The 20,758-nt window shown below is 47.3% G+C and overlaps 1 protein-coding gene and 1 long non-coding RNA gene across 4 annotated transcripts in view; one reads left to right on the plus strand and one right to left on the minus strand.

Moving 5' to 3' along the window:
* Window positions 1–20,758, plus strand: part of PTCHD4 (patched domain containing 4) — a 107,420-nt gene that overhangs the window by 43,121 nt on the left and 43,541 nt on the right. The window contains exon 1 of one of the 3 annotated variants that reach the window (XM_053286993.1): window positions 15,895–15,918. The exons of 1 other annotated variant lie outside the window; for it this stretch is intronic. Coding sequence is in view for 1 of the 2 variants with exons in the window: in XM_053286992.1 (XP_053142967.1) it covers window positions 18,414–18,425 (12 nt within the window). In the remaining variant the exon portion in view is untranslated. Of the gene's footprint in view, window positions 1–15,894; window positions 15,919–18,217; window positions 18,426–20,758 lie in introns of those variants that run through there. One more of the 3 variants, XM_053286992.1, reaches the window with a different exon arrangement.
* On the minus strand, window positions 11,868–14,168 carry LOC128341011 (uncharacterized). The gene is made up of 2 exons (XR_008314145.1): window positions 13,677–14,168; window positions 11,868–12,632 (listed from the first exon to the last, which is right to left on the minus strand). It is a non-coding gene; the product is annotated as an uncharacterized LOC128341011 (long non-coding RNA).

The raw sequence follows: 20,758 nt of genomic DNA on the forward strand, positions 1-20,758 counted from the left end.
TGTTATGGTCAGTTGACCAGCAAAACACAAAGTACAAAAGCTTTACATATAAGCAAGCTTTACATAAAAGCGAACTTGGTCAAATAAAATAATAAACTGTTGAAACATAAAACAGAACCATAATACCCGAGTTCATCCATTACATAAAACAGAGGGCTCCATGCATTATAATAATCTAAAATTTAATTCAACCCAACCCCATATTCTCAACATTTCTTATCCTAGTCTTATTAGCCAGAAAACAATACTTCGCCACGTTATCAGATACTACATCCCAACGGTCTGTCAAAAGTAATTCCAGATAGAACTGCTCAGAACAACTGGAGTATGCTGTTAAAAAGGACTTGTATATCTCTCCCACAAAGTTCGATAAAATTGATAATTCAAGATAACATGAGCCGTTGACTCGACTTCCCCAGAACCACAAGGGCAGACACGCTCCTTATAGGGGATCTTACAATATCTTCCCTCCCAGACAGCCGTTTCTAAGGCATTACACCGGGCCAGTGTCAGAGCCCTCTGGAAACTAGGTCCCAATATTTTATTAAAGTATCTTGCTGGGCCAGACAGTGATGTTTGATTACCTAAATAGGTGTCAACCCCTATCTGGCTTCTGTCCATCTGTTTCTCCATATCCAAAATGCGTTGGCGCAGACATGATCTCGCTCTCCCATAGCCCAAGACAACCAAAGCATCACTGGAGAAGCCATAGTAATTCCACCCCTTCTCCACATAATATTTCCAACTAAACCTACAGGTGAAACTCGGAAAATTAGAATATCATGCAAAAGTCCATTAATTTTAGTAATGCAAATTTAAAGGTGAAACTGATATATGAGACAGACGCATTACATGCAAAGCGAGATAAGTCAAACCTTAATTTGTTATAATTGTGATGATCATGGTGTACAGCTCATGAAAACCCCAAATCCACAATCTCAGAAAATTAGAATATTACATGGAAGCAAGAAGACAAGGATTGAAGAATAGAACAATATTGGATCTCTGAAAAGTATACAGTGTACTGTGCTTGATTGGCCAGAAAACTCGCCTGACCTGGCCCCATAGAGAATCTATGGGGCATTGCCAAGAGAAGGATGAGAGACATGAGACCAAACAATGCAGAATTGCTGAAGGCCGCTAATGAAGCATCCTGGTCTTCCATAATACCTCATCAGTGCCACAGGCTGATAGCATCCATGCCACGCCGCATTGAGGCAGTAAGTGCTGCAAAAGGGGCCCAAACCAAGTACTGAATACATATACATGCTTATACTTTTCAGAGGTCTGATATTGTTCTATTCTTCAATCCTTGTCTTCTTGGTTCCATGTAATATTCTAATTTTCTGAGATTGTGGATTTGGGGTTTTCATGAGCTGTACGCCATGATCATCACAATTATAACAAATTAAGGCTTGACTTATCTCGCTTTGCATGTAATGCGTCTGTCTCATATATCAGTTTCACCTTTTAATTTGCATTACTGAAATTAATGGACTTTTGCATGATATTCTAATTTTCCGAGTTTCACCTGTATATGTATCATTGAACACTAAGGGTGCTTGTCCTACTGGCTGAAAAATCAACTTCAGCCAATATTCAAATAGTACCAGCCAGACACTTGCCTCCACCCATATCCAGCCTGCTTCCAATCATAGAAATGCATGGGGGACACCCCGGGGTAGTCAGAGCACACTTCTCAAAAACTTTGATTGGATTGCCTCCAGCCTGGCAAGGTTGGAATAGATACCTAGGTTGGGTTGAATAATTGACACCCAACCTCAGCATATGTGAGGAAAAAAAGATTTAGAATGGTTAATTTCCATGGATAGGCAGTTTCAGGATGGTTGGAAATGACCTCCAAGGTCATAGGAACATAGGAAGCTGCCATATACTGAGTCAGACCATAGGTCCATCTAGCCCAGTATTGTCTACACAGATTGGCAGCGGCTTCTCCAAGGTTGCAGGCAGGAATCTCTCTCAGCCCTATCTTGGAAAAGCCAGGGAGGGAACTTGGAACCTCAGATGCTCTTCCCAGAGCAACTCCATCCCTTAAGGGGAATATCTTACAGTGCTCACACATCTAGTCTCCAATTCATATGCAGCCAGGGTGGACCCTGCTTAGCTAAGGGGACAAATCATTCTTGCTACCACAAGACCAGTTCTCCTGGTCTTTTCCAGCCTCCATTTTAAGGAAAGGGGCCATTTTGTGGCTCACGTTTAGAATGCTTCCCCACAAAAATAGCATTTTTTGACATCTGTAGGGCATTGTGGGACAGCTGCAGACCTGCAAAGCATGGTAGGGCACTTTGTTTTCATCATTTCTGTCCCTTTCCACCATTTTTACACATTTTTGAAGCCTCTGGGAACCTAACCCCCCTCCCCCACAATTCCATTGGCTTAGTGCCCCAATATCTGCCATTCCATTATCTGTACATTGTAGTGGAGAATGGAACCCCACACGGATAATGTGGTTTACTTTAGTGAAAAGGCTGTTCAGATTCCCTCACAATACTGGTATTAGGGAGGTTTGTCCTTTGAGCATATTTACCCCACAAAGTATTTAAAATCAGCTTGGCAATTTGGAGCTTTGCAGGGTTGACAGCAATCTGATCTTGGCACAAAAGTACCCTGTCTTTTGCTTCATAATTACAAATGTATTTATCTGGGGGAAATCTGATGCTTCCTGCTTCTGGTGCAAATACAAGTTAATATATTCTGAAAAGAATTTGTCAGATTTCTTTTCAAAATGCCAATGTTCGTAGATTTCTGCCACCCTGTACCCCTTAGCTAACGTGACACTGAGTCCTACTGTACACCAGGTCCCTACCGAGGCCCTCTCCTCATCACTGTGGGCACATGACTCCATCTGATGGGCTTCAGCACAGGTCCTACACAGGGAAAACATGAATTTGCTATCCACTCTGATGGGTAAAATGGGAAAGAAGAGTCCTCCATGCAGCCGGTACACTTTAAATTTGAAAATCCTGAAATAGAGAATGGCCCAAAGTTATCATACATTATTTTGGGATGACCCACTGGGAGTTGCTTGGGTTTTTGTATAAAAGGATAAAGACTTGCAAAATCAAGATCATCTGCTTATGCTGAACACAAAATAGAGCATCTCTAGGTTCCAGAGGTTCGGGAAACTGTTTAGCAGTTATGAAACTCTGCTGCACTGTTTGTGAGCATTTCTTTCCACTTGTCTTCCCATATAGATCTGACTGCAAAACCCCGCGTTTTAAACACAGCTGCTTTTCTCTCTGTGGCATTGTGAAGAAATGCATATGTTTTTGCTAGCATGGGGTCTTGAGCCTGTGGAGAATAACACTTGGGACAGCCCTGCCAAAAGCAGCCATTCAATTCAAAGGCTGTTTTCTTGTTATCAATGATAGCATAGCTTTACAAATGATATTCTGATTCCACACCCTGCAGGTGCTGGGGAATCTTGACTTTAAATGCCCCACCTTGAATGCTGAATGGTAATCTTTTCTTTATCTTCTATGTTTGCTAGCCACTGTATAGCAGATGTGGAGAACCTCTTACATTGCCTGTGATAATGAGCAGGAGCAGGGTTCGCAATCTGGTCCTCTTTAAGAAACATGAAGCAAAACAGTTTTAAGCATACACTAGCCAGTGGAAGACATCGAAAGGGGTCACTCCCCGCAGGTTTGAGGACAGTGTGCTTGCGCTGGATCCCACCACTTATGTCTGCAGGGACACTTTGATGGGTGTGTTAGGATGGAGTCCTAATATGTGGGCTAGTTCAGCTCCTGCAGAAACACAGCTGAAAGTTAAAGGCGTTGTCGGGTCTCGGAAACTGGATATTTGTAGTCACAAAGTCATAAAGCATGGATGCTCCCCCTAGGGCGCTCTGGGTAATTTCATTAATATCACCCACCAAATCTGTAATGCTGGAGTAACACCCCTTTTGTAAGCTGAAGGACTACTTCTTTAGCCCCTCAGAAGGCAGCTATTAGTGTTTCTTTTAAAATGAAACCTCACAGGCTTGTGCAGTGTGTAAGCATCCTGCTCTGAAAGCCAGGCCTCAACATGCCTTTTACTTGGTGCTTTACTGTGCTGCCTCGCCTCTTGAAATAGTGGATTTACACCCCCAAAGCTCCCCACTCTCCCGGGGGTGTAATATGTTTTCTTTAGGATTTGCTCATGTTCTCAAAGGCATGGACCTGCACAAAAGAGGGCATTGTTTTAATTCTGCAGGGTAAAAAACAAAGCCAACGGATTAAAACACATCAGGCATACCATCTTGTGCAGTTCCTCATTTGTAGTTTGATCTTCAGGTTTTGTAAGTAAGCCGCCATCCACGACTTCCGCCTTCTCCCCACTTTCAGATGATGAAGGAGAGCATATAGCCCTGCAGTAAGAGAACCCCCGGCTGCTTGAAGTTGGCATCAGGCAATCACACAATGGCCAATCTTCATTAGAACAACCGCACATTTTCTTGCATCGTAAACTCTGGGGCCTGGCTGACAAAAAGGAATGGCAGCCACACTCATCATCAGCATCAGCATCAGCATCATCAAAGTCCCCATCTGAATTGTGGCATCGGTAGTCATCACACCAATAATAGTGAGACCTCTTCTTTAGCCATTTGTTTCTATGTTGCTTTTGTTTCACAGAAACTCCTGCTTCAGAAAACGATGAACTCAACGCTTCTGTTTTTTGGAGCAGTAACTGGAGGCTCTCTGGCTTCAGTTTCAGAGCAGGAGCAGAGATGGTGCTACAGTGCCCATAATCACATTTTTGTTCATGATACTGGTTCACTGGGAAGGTTATTTCTGGATCCAGAACGTGGCCTGCTGGGAGATAGGACAGGCTCTTGGGGGTCATATACGTGGCCCTGCCTTTCCCAGGCTTAATGTTCAAGGGTACCATTGGCAAAGATAGACCCACAGGCCCAAGCAGAAGTCTAGCATCCTTCATGGTCTCTGATTGATTGATGGATGGATGGATGGATGGATGGATGGATGGATGGATGGATGAAGTGTGGTTGACTTTTAGCGACCACATAGATAGATAATGGTCTCCTTAAGTACTCTGCAAAACAAGATGGCTCAGACATTTGGGACCTATTATTACAAATCCAAGGTGATGGGGAGTGTTCGTAGAGGGGTCACTTGATCTCGCTTTGGTCAATAAAGTTACACAAAATGGCCACAGTTCTATTATCACACCTGCGTTGTCAAGCCTTTCCAAACTTTGAAACCTGTTCCTTTAGGTCCAGTATGGCCTAGAGATGGCAACCCCAATTCCATAGAAACAACAAACCAAGCAGGACTGAGCCACATAGTTCAGTTTTTGATACAGGCTTAGGTCAATGGCAATTTTGTAGGAAGGCCTTATTCATGAAGAGGAAAGGCTTTACATAAATGCCTTGCATATGACCACTGATACACCTCAGTGGTCACTATTAGAAACCAAACAAGTGGAACCCATGATAGCAGTGTTCAGTCAGATTTGAAACATTGAGTCTGATGTGTTATAATGGTGAGGAAGGGACAGAATAGGGTGTTGATGAGCAGCAGACAGGTGAAATGTAGGGTTGAGAAGGTCTTGGCAGAAATGTGTTTGGTACGTCATATTTTGTTTTCATAATGCTTCTTTTTGTTAAAACTTGTTTCTTTTTGTTTCACATTTTCTTTCCATTTTACTTCATATAGTCTGTGTAATGTGTAACTGTTAATATCGTCAGTGGTTTTCCTTGCTCACCCCCTTCTCCCAATTCTCTCTTTCTCACAACCTCCTGTCTGAAAACTTCCAAGATTATTGGTTGTGCCCTGTTGACTGACAGGAGAAGAATCTCCTTTCAGAAACTTCATTTGAGCATTCCATGGCTTCAATGCTAATGTGCTCTCTGCTCCTTCAGTGAGGCTTTTGGTTCTTGGGTCGGAGAGGTCTGTACTCCACCCCCCCATTAACATTTTTGGCCACAACACCCGCCAAATGCTCTCCCACCCTGAACTGCTTGTGGAGACTCTGTGCCTATCCACACACTCTATTAGCAGTCAACAATATATTAGTAGATGCTGGAATTAAAAGACCTTGCTGGAAAAGCCATCTTCTTCTTTATATATATTTCACTAAGGCATACCTGTGGCTAAGCCTGCGCGTGGTAGATCTCATGAGAGTTCGTGAGAAGAAGCACCTGACTGGGCAGTGGGGATTCCATATGCAGATAGGGAGGAGTAGCCTATGAGAGCAAAAGCACCATGGTGATTGGGCAGTAGGGATTCCATATGCAGATAGGGAGGAAGAGCCTGTGATGGTGAAGGTCAGTTGGAATGCAACTGTTAGTGGGCAGGGGTCTGCAAAGAGAGGGGTTGTGAGAGAGGAAAGAGCCCCTTTAGGAGAAGGAGGCTTCGACTGTGAGAATTAGATGAGGAAACAAGATGAACAAGACCGGTTAAGTCAGGGAGAGGGAGAGGGAGAGAGAGAGAAGGTGAAGAAAGACAGAGGAGAAGAGTGAGTGGACGAGAGTGAAAGAGAGGAGAGGAAGAAGGAAGGGTGAGGAATGGGCCCAGGCCTGTCAGTGGCCTGAGAGTAATGAGCGGCCATGGCGGTGGCAGTGAGGAAGGGAGGAGCAGGAACAGGGTGAGGGTGGGGAGGTCTCCGGGGTTAGGGTCCTGTGGCTTGGCCAATCGGTGCTGGCAATGCTGCAGCCATGACCAAGAGGGGTGAGGGGGATGGAAGCAATTGGATGGAGGAGGAGCACAACTCAGGTGAGGGTGGAGAGATCTCTGAGGTGAGGGGGCTGAGGCGGGGTGAGGTGTATTTGGTGTGGATGACATAATACTAGGTGAAGTACTAATGCACAGATGCTCTAGCTTAACTTGCACAGTTCTTAAAGAAAGCTGTTGTCTAATTTATTTATTTTTATGACACAACATGGCCACGAGTATAATTTATCTCTGACTTTTTTTATTAGCCTACTTCCCAGTAGGCTTATGAGATCACCTGGCATTCCGTGTGTGTGTGTCCGTCCATGTGTGTGTGTTCCCCCATCAACTTTGCAATGCCTGGACCAATATGAATCAAATCGGGTACAGTTGTAGGCACACAGGGACACCTCAATGGCATAGTTTGTGGTGTGATGTCATTTACCCTGATCCAAGATGGCAGATGCGTAAACTTTTGAGGTGCAAGTGGGCTAATTTGCGAACCACCTAACTGATTTAAACCCAATTTGCCACAGTTGTCGAGACACATAGGGATGCCCAAGTGGCATGGTGTGTGATGTCATCCACTCCAATTCAAGATGGCAGCCATGTGGACATCTGAGGCACAAGCGGGCTAATTTGTGGACAGTCTAACCAATTTAAACCAAATTAGGTACATTTGCAGTGAGTGACACGAAGGGACACCTCAACAGCATATTTGTGATTATGTCATCCACACCAAATCAAGACGGTGGACACGTAAACTTTTGAGGTGCAAGTAGGCTAACTTGGGAACCGCTTAACTGATTTGAACCAAATTTGCCACACCTGTAGGGACACATAGGAAAACCTCAACGGCATAGATTGTGATGATGTCATCCAACCCAATTAAAGATGGCGGACATGTAAACCTTTGAGGCACAAGTACACTAACCTGTGGACAGTCTAACCAATTTGAACAAATTTGCTACAGCTGTATCAACACATAGGTGTAGTTTGTGATGATGTCATCCACCTCAATCCAAGATGGTGGACGTGTGAACTTTTGAGGTGCAAGTGCACTAACTTGAGGACAGTCTAACCGATTTGAACCAAATTTGGTACAGTTGTAATGAATGACACACTGGGACACCTCAATGGCGTAGTTTGTAATGATGTCATCCACCCCCATCCAAGATGGTGGACGCATGAACATTTGAGGTGCAAGAGATCTAACTTGTGCACCTCAGTTTGAACCAAATTTAGTCCAGTTGTAGAGACCTTGAAAGGAAAGTAGGCTGATTAGTTCTTACTAGAACAACTTGTTATTTGAGCAAGGATAAAGTCTTTAGATGAATTTGTTGGGGAGCAGTCAGTAAGATGATCAACTTTTTATTGGCTCTGTTAATAGCATCCTGGCACTTGGAAATTTGCCAGGAGGGTTTTCAGACAGCAGGTTTTACTGTTCGAAGTTGCCCCCCGAAACCAATGCAAAAAGTGGATATTTTTCACCCTGGATATAAATCGGGCTACACTGTAATGTGCAAATAAAAATCCAAATCGTATGTGAAGTGCTCATCCATAGCTCACAGGGACTTGAGGTAAATCTGGCTGATTTGTGAATGTACACCCTGCATTCTGGAGGAGATACAAACTAAAAGCCCTGTGTGAAAAATGCCCAGGTTATAGTCTTCCCCAGGACTAAAACTTCATCTCCTGAATGTGTGCCTTTCAGACTGCTGTTAAAGGCACAGGAGCAGAGCCTTTTTAGATTGTGAGCCCTTTGGGGACAGGGAGCCATCTTTAGTTATTACTGTTTTTCTATGTAAACCACTTTGAGAATGTATGCTGAAAAGTAGTATATCAATATTTGTTGTTGTAGAGTCAGTGTGAAATATGACAACTTCTCTGTATTTTCTAAAGCAACTTCAGCTCAAACATCTCATTCTCTTTGATATATATAGTGCTTTGAGAACTTTTTGTTGGAAAGCAGTATATAGTAATAGTAAAGTGTCTTCTGTTAATGATGAAGATTCACCATCACGTTCCTGGTCAATCTTTTTTTAAAAAGAAATGGCAATTGGATACCTTGGAGGGAGTAAGGAGAGAAGAGACATAGAGAGAGAACCTTTCATTAGGAAAGAAAAGTTAAAAGAAAAACCTTGCTGCATCATCATCATACTCAAAACTAGGGCTTAGCTGAGTGTTCTGAAGCAATCATTTTCTTTTATTAGTGTTGAATGCATGTTAGATGAACAAAAGGGCACAAATACAGCTGAAGTAAATATAATTACAAGGGTAATTACAGCAATGCGAAGGAAACCTGCACACTTGAAAGTAAATTACTTCTTTCACACCAAACTACACCAATTATCCATTTATTCATAAACGTTTCCAAACTTTTTTCCTCTCACACATAAATACCTTTTTAATTTAGCCATGGTGCGGGTGGGAAATCATACATTTTCTGGAGACATTCTTTCATATTTGGGAAGAAGAGTAACAACAACAACAATTTATATACCGCTTTTCAACACAAGTTTCCAAAGCGGTTTACATGGAGAAATAATAAATAAATAAGTTGGCTCCCTGTCCCCAAAGGGCTCACAGTCTAAAAGAAACATAAGATAGAGATAGACACCAGCAACGGTCACTGGAGGGACTGTGCTGGGGTGGAGAGGGCCAGTTACTCCCCCCCTGCTAAATAAAGAGAATCACCACTTTTAAAAGGTGCCTCTTTGCTCAGTTAGCAGGACCCAACAGTTTGCACAAATGATTTGTGCTGCAGTGACCATATATAAGAGTAACTCTGCCTGTTTCCAATAATTCGTTAGTGTGTGAATTTTTTTTAAAAATGGATCAGAATAAATAAAATATAAAGAGGGGAAAAAATAAGGTATCCACAGTATTTCTTAATTTACTGCAATATTTCTTGGTCAAAGATTTCTTGGTCAATATGGGATTTCTTGGACCAATATTTCTTGGTCACCAAATACAAAAAAGCCATTTCCCCCCGAAACTCCCAGCACCTGAGATTATAAGCTTTGTCTCATTTATAGTAATTAGAGTTGCATATTGGCATTTTAAAATGATTATCTCTGATATTAGTATTAAGACAAAAAGTATGTCCATTAACATCCACAGGTCTCTCCCTACACAGGAATATTGACTAACATGTCCCACATTGTAACACAAGAAGCGCTGTTGCAGGTGTCTAAAATGCACATTCATGTTGCTGTACAACAGGGCTGTTTACTACTTACTGTTGTGTGATTGCATGTTGTGATGCAGCTTGCATTGTTTCTACGCCAGTAATGTCACAACATACCATCACACAATGGCCAGATTCACATGTAATGCTAAACTGGAGTTAAATGTGGCCAAGATTGGAACTCCCTTACATTCGAACGCATGAACCTGTGGTTAAGGACTGAGAGCAATCTCAGTTATCACTAAGGTTCACCACTGAGACCTAAGGTTTGGCCACTGAAGCGTTTAACTTCAGATAACTGCGGTTTCATGCAGATTCTGCAGAGGCGTTGCAGTCATCTTTCGAGAGACCCTCCCCGTTTCCAGGTGCCCGGTCAGGCAATCTCAGAATTTTGAGTGTTTGTCCTTGAGGGTGGGCCTCCAAGATAGGCTGGGGATTCTGCTGGTGTACCGACCACCCCGTTGCACTTCAGTCTCCCTACCTGAGCTGGCGGGGGTGGTCTCGGAGGTGGCATTGGGTTCCCCCAGGCTTATTGTTTTGGGGGATTTCAATGTCCACGCTGAGGCCCCCCTAGTGGGCGCGACTCAGGATTTCATGGCCTCCATGGCAACCATGGGCCTGTCTCAATTGGTATCAGGCCCTACCCACGTGGCGGGACACACTCTGGATCTGGTTTTTGCCGACCGGGAAATAAATGATCTGGAGGTGGGGGAATTTGAGACCACTCCCTTATCATGGACGGATCATCACCTGGTGGGGTTTAGTTTGACTGCTCCGTCTGCCCTCTGCAGGGGTGGTGGGCCGATTAAGATGGTCCGCCCCCGGAGGCTTATGGATCCGCTTGGATTTCAGACGGCCCTCGGGGAGTTTCCAGTGTCCAGAGCTGGTGACCCTGTCGAGGCCTTGGTTGATCTCTGGAATGGAGAGATGGCCCGGGCTGTTGACACGGTTGCCCCCAAGCGCCCTCTCCGGCTTGGTGGAGCCCGTTCTGCTCCTTGGTTTTCCTCGGAGCTTAGGGCGATGAAGCAACTCAGATGACGGCTAGAACGACGCTGGAGGAAGAGTCGTCACGAATCCGATCGAACACGGGCTAGAGCCCATTTTAGGGACTATGCCGTGGCGGTGGGGGTGGCGAAGAAATGTTTTTTCTCTGCCTCCATTGCGTCTGCTCAGTGCAGACAAACAGAGCTGTTTTGTGTGGTGAAAACTTTGCTCCACACATCCCCCCAGACAATGGGGGAGGAGTCATCTACAGCTCTTTGTGATCGGTTTGCCTGTCGCTTTGCAGATAAAGTCGCTTGCATCTGTGCTGACCTGGACTCCAGAGTTTTGGCAGTTCCGGCAGACGTGCCTTTGGTACCATCTGGTCCCGTTGTGTTGGATTCTTTTCAGTTGGTGCGGCCTGAGGATGTGGACAAGATCCTGGGCAGTGTGCGGGCGACTTTGTGCGCTCTTGACCCTTGCCCTTCATGGCTAATAAAAGCTGCCAAGGAGGGGACAGGCAGATGGCTGGAGGTGATCGTTAATGCTTCATTAAGGGAGGGCAGGATGCCATCGTGCCTTAAGGAGGCAGTGGTAAGACCTCTATTAAAAAAGCCCTCCCTTGATCCCTCCAACCTGGACAACTATAGACCTGTGTCTAACCTGCCCTTTTTGGGCAAGGTGATGGAGCGTGTGGTGGCGTCCCAGCTGCAGAGGATCTTGGATGATACGGATTATCTGGACCCTTTTCAATCTGGCTTCCGCCCCGGGTATGGAACTGAGACTGCCTTGGTCGCTCTAGTGCAGTGTTTCTCAACCTTTTTGGACTCAAGGACCGCTAAATCATTTGTGCAGAGTGTCAAGGACCGCTACATTCTTTGTGTGCAGTTTCCCGGACCAGCAGTTAGTAGAGGGGTTTCAAGTTTAATTTTATTTTATATATCTAAGACTTTATACCGGTCCAAAACTTGCATCTACTTGCAATTAACTTGCAATTAAAATAATGTCATAAAATAAAATTTGTTAAACAATAAACTATTTTATTTACATACTATTTACACAAGAAATTAATTAAGAAATTAAATAATGTCATAAAATAAAATTTGTTAAACAATAAACTGTATTTTATTTACATACTATTTACATATCAAAATGCACACAATGTTAATGTGAACATTATATTCAAATATTTTAGGAGCAGAGGAAGAAGTCTGATAATGAGATATTCAAAATAAAACCTTGGTATGAAAACCAACAATATTCTTCCTTTCCATGTAGCCATAAATAAGAGCCATGTCTGCTTACTGGAAAGTATGCATTCCCAAATTCCAAGGAGACTCTTAGTACATGTATATAAAAAAAGAATCATTAAAATAGAACACATTCAAGCACTATTTGAATGCTTGCATTACTTTCTCCCAAAAGCAATATTGGGGCTGTATTTGTGAATGGCAAAGAGATGACAAACTTTTGGTACTTCTGCAACAAGACAGTGGTAGAAAGGGTGTTCTCCAAAGCCATCCTCAAGCAAGCAGATCTTTCCCAGTCAGTACTACTTGATCCTCCATTTCTTCATATCTAGCAAGCTCCTTCATGAGGCGCAGCAGGTCGGCGCAGCCCTCAGACCGCGCGGCTCGGAGATGGAACGGGGCCATTTTCGCGGGGGGCGGATGGGATGGGATCCGGGGACTGCCTCTGTTTGCAGGCCAGTGCTTCTGTGCAGCATCCCAACTCTGTGGCCATGCACAGCACTGCTGGCTTATTTAAGCCCACGTAACGTGGGACTGCAAAAGAAAAGTTGCAGGAGACTCAGAGTTGTAGCGGAAGAAGAGGGAAGCGAGGCGTCGCCAAAACAGAGAAAGGGCTGGAACAGAAGAAGCGGCTAGGAGGAGTAAGAGCGAGCAAGGGCGGGCGAAAGGGAGAGGCTAGCAGGTCGGAGTGGGGTTTGAGGGCAGAGAGGCGAGGGAGCAACAAGAGGCAGGGATTGGGCAGGGCCGAGGGAGGAAAGCCCGCAAAGAGCGGAGTCAGGGTGAGGAGTCTGCGCCAGGGAAAGCCAGATTAAGGAGTGGCACTTTGGGAGCAACTTTTGTCGAGTGCGGAGCGAAGAAACTTGGAACAGGGCCATTTTCCCGGGGGGGGGGGGGGATGGGATGGGATCCGGGGACTGCCTCCGTTTGCAGGTCAGTGTTTCTGTGCAGCATCCCAACTCTGTGGCCATGCACAGCACTACTGGCTTATTTATCCTCAATGCTCTGCTCTGCACTCCCTCGCGTGAGTCCCCGATAGTTGAAGAACAGGAGAAGCAGTCGACGGTGGCGGCACAGGCACAGTCAGGCGCCAAGCATCCCCCTGGCAGCACAGAGGGAAAAAAACCGCAATCTCAGTGGCAGCTTCTTCAAGTAGTTTTGGGCCGATTTGGCCCGTCTTCGGCCATGTGGGGGCGGCGGCGGCAGCTTCTTTGGCCTGAAATTGGGCCTTTGTGGGGGCGGCTGGGCGGCGGCTGCAGCCACGGCAGTTGTTTGGGGCAGGCAGTAGTTTGGGCCTATTTCGCCGTCTTCGGTCGTGTGGGGGCGGCGGCGGCTTCTTTAGCTTCTGTGGGGGCAGCTGGGTGGGCGGGTGGTGGCGGCGGCAGTCTGGGCCGATTTGGGCCCAGACTGCCGATTCTGGGCCTTGATCTGGCCATGTGGGCGACAAGCAAGAAAGCGGCAGGGAGGGGTAAGTAAACCCTCCCGCCCTCCTAAATATACCCCCCCTGCAGTTGGTCAAAGCAAACACTCACAGCCTCAGCATCTCACTTATTTTTAGCCCAGTAAGTTTAAGCAGCTCACCTTCAAAGATCTCAAAAAACCACCTTCCAGCAACCACCCAATTTCTCCACTCACTCACTCACTGACTGGGCTATCTTCCCGCCTCGGCACAAGCCCCGCCCCTGCTCCACCCCTATTGGCCACTGACGTTCCAGGAGCCTCGGAATTTCCGGGGAGAGAAAAACTTTTACAGCGGAGAGAAAAGCGGATAGAAAAACAAGCGTATTCAGTTTGGAGCCCTGCCTTCCTAGTCGCGGACCGGCACTCAAGCCTCCGCGGACCGCTGCCGGTCCGCGGACCGGCTGTTGAGAAACACTGCTCTAGTGGATGACCTACACCGGGAACTAGACAGGGGGAGTGCGTCCCTGTTGGTTCTGCTGGACCTCTTGGCGGCGTTCGATACCATCGACCATGGTATCCTTCTGGGCCGCCTCTCGAGTATGGGAATCGGAGGCACTGTGTTGCGGTGGTTCCGGTCCTTTCTTGAGGGGAGGGTCTAGAAGGTAGTGCTGGGGGACTACTGCTCAGCCCCGTGGCCGTTGGCCTGTGGGGTCCCGCAGGGCTCGGTCTTGTCCCCCATGCTGTTTAACATCTACATGAAGCTGCTGGGAGAGGTCATCTGGGGATTTGGACTGAGTTGTCAGCAATATGCGGATGACACTCAGCTCTATCTCTCCTTGTCATCTGATCCTAGAGAGGCGGTGGATGTCCTGAATCGGGGGCTGGAGGCCGTGATGGGTTGGATGTGGGCTAACAAACTGAAATTGAATCCGGATAAGATGGAGGTACTGTTGGTCAGTAGGAGAGCCAATCGGGATGAGGAGATTTTACCGGTTCTGGATGGGGTTGCACTCCCCTTGAAGGAGCAAGTATGCAGCTTGGGGATACTACTGGACCCGGCTCTGCTTTTGGAAGCTCAGGTGGAGGGTGCCTTTGCCATGGGTGCCTTTGCATGGCTTCGGCAGGTGCACCAGCTGCGTCCCTTTCTCGAGAAGGGAGATCTGGCCACGGTTACCCACGCCTTAGTCACATCGTGGCTGGATTACTGTAACGCGCTCTACGTGGGGCTGCCCTTGAAGAATATCCGGAAACTGCAGCTAGTGCAAAACGCGCCAGCGAGGGTTTTATCCAGAGCTGCCCATTGGGAACGTATCACCTCCATTTTGAAAGAGCTGCACTGGCTGCCGGTTTGTTTCCGGGTCCAATTCAAGGTGCTGGTTTTGACCTTTAAAGCCCTAAATGGTTTGGGCCTGGGGTATTTGAGGGACCGCCTGCTCCCAAGGGTTGGTGCCTGCTTGACAAGGACATCTGGGGGGGCCCTGCTCCGGGTGCCGACAATGAGGGAGGCCCGGCTGTCGTGCACTCGGGACAGGGCCTTCTCTGTTGCTGCTCCTAGACTCTGGAATGCTCTCCCAGTGGCCATTCGTTCCTCGGACTCCATCACAGCTTTTAGAAAGCTTTTAAAGACTTGGCTTTTTACCCAGGCTTTTACATAATCATTTTTTACTGCTGCTTTTATGTGTTTTTATCTGTTGTCTGTTTTTATGCTTGTTTTTAGCTTGATTTTTTACTGCTTTTTATTGTATGTTTTAATTTTTGTAAACTGCCTTGGGGTTTTCTTTTAACGAAAGGCGGTATAGAAATGAATGAATGAATGAATGAATGAATGAATGAATAAATAAATAAATAAATAAACAATCCAAACTGCAATCAGAGAGGCAGTGGCGCAGACCTGCCCAAGCATGTGGCTAGTCCATGCCTTTGGTGCTTCTCATTGACAGCCTCTCGGAGAATTAGCCCCACCCCTCCTGTCAGCTATGGAGTTGCCAGGCAACAGGGATGCCGCCACACCCCATCCCACACTTGTCAGCCTGTCAAGGTGCAGAGTCGCTCGGGGGCTTTCCCTCTTCTCACTCTGTCCCTTGTTCCACTCACCTTGCAAGCAGGAGGGAAAGAGGAGGGGATGACTGGATGGGTACTAAGTGTGCTCCTCCTCAAGAATGAAGTGACAAAGATGTATGCTCATAAGCACATCAGTTAGCTACATACGCAGGGCACCCCATCACAGTGCCAGTAGGGGAGCATAGGGCGGGGGGATGCCCAGGGATGCTCCAAAAGGCAGCAGCAGGCAGGGATTCTTGAGCAACCAAGTTATATTTTTCCACAGAAAGATTGGGGAAGGGGGGCATAGCACCGTCCTCTAGGGGTCCATAGGCTTACTTGTGAGAAGAACCTGTGAAGAGCAAGATCTGTGACGAGAAAGGTGGGGGCACAGATTAGGAATCGCTAATCATGTGAAGTGATAAGACATCCCCTTCTCCCCCAGACTGCTCTCTCACAAGAGTGTCATTCCTTAGAGAAGATCATTACCGAGCCAGATCATTACCCCATCTACGAGGGACGCCATGGGGACAGGTACTTTGGTGAGAGCTGTCCTGGTTTCAGCAGTTGCTGTGAAACTGCTGTCAAACCTTGTGCCCTACCAGCCTGCCTGCCCATGTGGAGATGTGCACCCTTACCCACAGCCCCGAAGGCTAACCCCACTGTCCTGGGGCCCTGGAAACCAGGGCTCCCCTCTCCCAGGAATCCCTGTGCCAGGAGATCTGCATACAGTGCCACACTGGACCGGGACCCAGAATTTTGAAGGAGCTTGAAGGCCTGTGCCCAAACCCAGTGTCTCCTATGTCCGCACACACAGGCATGCTCTGACAAATGGCCTTCTCATTACAGGGATAGCCAATGCAGGGCATCCCATCTCCAGGTGGAGAGCAGATAGTGGGGGGGGGGCACTCCTGTCTGGTTTTAAGAGGTACTGGGGGGCAGCCAAGTTATATTTTTAACAGAGAAAGGTTGGGGAAGGGGAGCCCAGCCCCTTCCCCAGGGGGTGGGATGTTCGCTCCTGAGGCTTATTCATGAGCAGGGCTGGTCACGGGGGACAGCAGTACTTGGGTCAAAATGCAGCAGAGGGGCCGAAGGAGCATGCTGGCTAAGGCTCAATAGAGTGCCAGGCCATAGGGGCACCCCCACAGAACTCATGAGAAGAACCATCCAAGGGAAGGGGAAAGAATAGCCAAGCACAATCTCTATTCATGTGTGATGACCAGACATCCCCTTCTCCCATGGACATCTCCCTCACAAGAGTGACAGGCCATGGAGACTCTAGCTAGAGCAGGCCTGCACAACATATGGCCTGCAGGCCGCATGCGGTCCGCGAGGCCTTTTTTCCTGGCCACCAGGGCTATTTCCCCTTCCTCCCCCTGCTGCTTAACCCCCCCCCCCAAATTCCAGCCACTGTGCGGCCGAGGAGATGGCTGCGGGAGTGCGGGTGTTCTTCCTTACCCTCCCCCACAGCAGCAGTGGCGCACAGCAACAGAAATCAGAGCGACACTCGGGCCTGCCATTTGGCCCGGCGTTGCTTCCCAACTGCAAGGCGCGCCTGCGCAGTTAAGTCTCTTTACTGCGCTGGCGTGCCTCGCAGTTGGAAAGCGACGCCGGGCCAAATAGCAGGCCCGAGCATCACTCTGAATTCTGTCACCGTGCACCTCCGCCCCCGCCATGGGGGAGGGTAGGGAAGGACACCCGCACCCTCGCAGCCATCTCCTCAGCTGCATGGCGGCTGGAATTTGGGGGGGGGGTTAAGCAGCAGGGGGAGGAAGGGGAAATAGCCCCGGGGGCATCTCCTCAGCTGTGCGGTGACTGGAATTGGGGGGGGGGGGTGGCGGCGGTAATGAGGTAGGAGGTGGCGGTGGACAGTGGCCCCACGAGGGAGTCCAGTGGCGGGGTGGGCAAAAATGGCAGGGACGGAGGGAGCCTGGCGGGGAGAGAAAGCATTGCCGAGGGATGTGGAGGGAAAGCTGTTAGTGGCGGGTGGAGAATAGGGACCTCTGGAACAACGGGGAATGGACTCTCTCCCACCAAGACTGCTCCATTCTCTCTCTCTCTCTCTCTCTCTCTCTCTCTCTCTCACACACACACACACACACACACACACACACACACACACGACCGCTCCATTCTCTCTGTCTCTGTCTCTCTCTCTCTCAAGCCAAGCCTCCTGCTGCATCCTTTCCATCTTTCTTTCCCCTTCTCCCTTCTTTTCTAAAATTATGAGAAGAGCTTCTCATATTTTTTCTCCTTAAAAGTGTTCCATGTTATGTGTGATGATTTGGCAGAGGTGGAAAGGAAGAACAATGCATTTTATTATGTATTTTGTACAGATTGTAAAATTTTTATATTATTAGAATGAATTTTAATTCAATTTATTTCATATTAATTTAATCAATCTTGGCCTGCCAGAACACCAAAAGTTAAATATTGATTAAATTCATTTTTAATTCATTTTTAATTCATTTCACTTTAATTTGGTTGATTGATTGATTGATATTAAGTGTTACTCTAATAATCAGCACCCTAAGAATTGACCTCGGCCCCCATGAACCAAGTCACGGTTGGTTTTGGCCTGCCAGGTCATTTGAGTTGTGCAGGCCTGAGATAGAGCCATGTCGCTGTGTGGAGGGAAGCCATGGGGAGGGGAGGGGAGGGGTGGGGGCTGCTTTCCTTGTCTTGGATACCGTGGCCAGGCTTTTGCAAAACCATGCCCCCTCCAGCCCATGTGGAGATGTGCACCCCTGCCCGTGCCTCCCAGGGGTGACAACTCCATCCTGAGGCAGCCGGAAACTGGGGCTGCCCTCTCCCATTGGTCCCTGCACCGGGAGATCTGCATACGACACCACACTGGACCAGACTCGGGAACTTTGAATGGGTTTAAAGGTCCGTGCCTGAACCTGCTGTCTCTCTTGGCTGAACAAATAGGGTTTTTTTGGTGGGGAGGTGCTCTGGGAAGGGTTTAAAGGGCATCCCTCAGCAGGAATTCCTAAGTAGCCAAGTTCTATTCTTTTTACAGAAAGGTTGGAAATGGGAGAGCAGCCCAGGCTTGCTTATGATCAAGACTAGTCACTAGGGTTGATAGTGGGAATCTGAACTCATTCTTCAGAGAAACAGTCACCCAACCCGAGGTATACTGCTCAGTCATGAGAGTGAAAGGCTATGGGGACAACTCATGAGCAGGACCATCAGAGAGGAGGGAAGAGAATTGCCAGGAGAAATCACAATTGATGCCAGAGGGCAAAACATCCCCTTCTCCCACTGACACCTCCCTCACAAGAGTGTCAGGACATGGGGGCTCTAAACAGAGCCAGGTTGCTGTGCAGAGGGAAGCCGTGGGGAGGGGTACTCTGGAGAGTGCTTTGCTTGTCTTGAGGACTGTGGCCAAGCTGCTGCAGAAACGTTTGCCCATGTGGACATGTGCACCCTTGCCCATGCCCCGGAATGGTGAGCCTGCTGCCCTGGAGCTGGTGGAGAATGGGGGGCTCCTTATCCCACAATTCCCTGTGCCCGCTGATTGGCATACGGTGCAACGCTAAACTGGACCCGGGAGTTCTGGGTAGGTTTGAAGATCTGTCCCTGTGTCTGCCTTGGCAGTGCATGCGGACAGGCTATGGCACATGGAGTGTGAGAATCTTCACTGGATGTATGCAAGGCTTCACAGGGAATTGGGGCAGGGGAAGGTTGTGGAGAATCTGATTTATTTTTTAACATTGAAAGTTGGGGACAGCACACAAGCATGGTCCCCTTGGGTGCATGGGTGGGTGGGCTGGCTCAACTCATGAGCTCGCAACCTTGGGTTGGGCATCCCCCTTGGATGGGCATAGCCTTCCCCAGAAGACTGGTCATCTCATGAGAGGGCTAGCCCAGCAGGATTTCAGTTGGGTCTTCTTTCCTGGGGTTACCACTTGCGACATCTTTCCATGTTACGGTGGCCTTTTGCCCTCCCTCATCCTTTGCCCTCCTTCATCTACATATCCCATACTAGTAGATCTGGATGTTCCCCTCCCCTCCCTTAATTGGGCCCCAACCCCCTGAGAATTTGTGCTTGTGTGGGACTATCAGGGTGCGGGGCTACCCTCGTTGGCAGAAGAAGTGCTGCTATGGCGTGGGAGGGCAAGGCAGTGCTTTTAAGGGCTTTAAAAGCCCTTTCCCTGCCGAGGGCAGGTGGAGTGCTCCGAAAATACACCCCTGCATTTGGCACTCCCCCTTCGAGATCATGGCCAATCGTGACTGCCCCACTGACGTGGTGACACTTTGTCCACCATCTGGCCATCATGTAGATTGCTGGGTTCTGCCTTGGAGGCCGAGCAGCAAGGAGGGGCTCCCCTATTCTTGAACGGGGGCTTAGTGGGCCATGGTTTGGTGAACTTTTGAGACGCGATTTGGAGTTACAAACTGAAACCTTTGCCACTTTTACCTCCAGTTTGCCATTACTTGTGAATCTGGTCTATGTAAGTAGCTACCTTCTGTGATGGCCAATGTAAGTAGCTACCTTTTGCCATCACACAAGGTAAGTAGCAATGGAACAGTCCTGTTGCAGGCATGTGTTTTAGAAGCTGCAGTGGTATGGGTAGTTCCAAACTGCCTGCATTACGCAGTGGGACATGTCAGCCATTATGTCCTATGCTCTTTGCCCATCATAGCATCTATTTTATTTATTTATTTTGCACATTCATATACCACCTGTAACTAGGTCTAGCCTTTCACTTCCTCAAATTCATATTCTAGCAGTATTCACTATGTTAGATGCTGAGTATTCTTTGCTTATCTCAAATGCAATTTCTTCTTTTAGCTGTGAGTTAGAGCTCAGGGGGAAAAATTTAAACCGGGGATTGAGATGGATCTTCTTAAAAAAATTAATTTCTGCATAAGCAGCCATCCTATTGGAAATTACTATGTCTTCATATCTGTAACATTACCCCTTAAACTTTAGTGGTCTTAGCGGAAAAACTGAAATTTTGGAATATTCTGCCATTGATACTCAAGGAGATTTAGGTGGACTTAACCAGACTTCATATCAATCCCGTATTTTAAATAAGCTAGCAAATACATATTTTCTCTTTATTTGTAATGGCCTTACCTCTCGCTTACCCATGACAGTGCATGCAATGAGACTCCAGTTAAAGCATTCTTAAAATGAAAGATATTTGAACTTGGGACTTTTCATCTAGTCTGTTTGCTATGCAATAGTTTGGGGTGTTAATATAGTAAGTAAG

This window comes from Hemicordylus capensis, chromosome 1, assembly GCF_027244095.1.
Source record: "Hemicordylus capensis ecotype Gifberg chromosome 1, rHemCap1.1.pri, whole genome shotgun sequence".
In the NCBI taxonomy this organism is placed as follows: Eukaryota; Metazoa; Chordata; class Lepidosauria; order Squamata; family Cordylidae; genus Hemicordylus; species Hemicordylus capensis.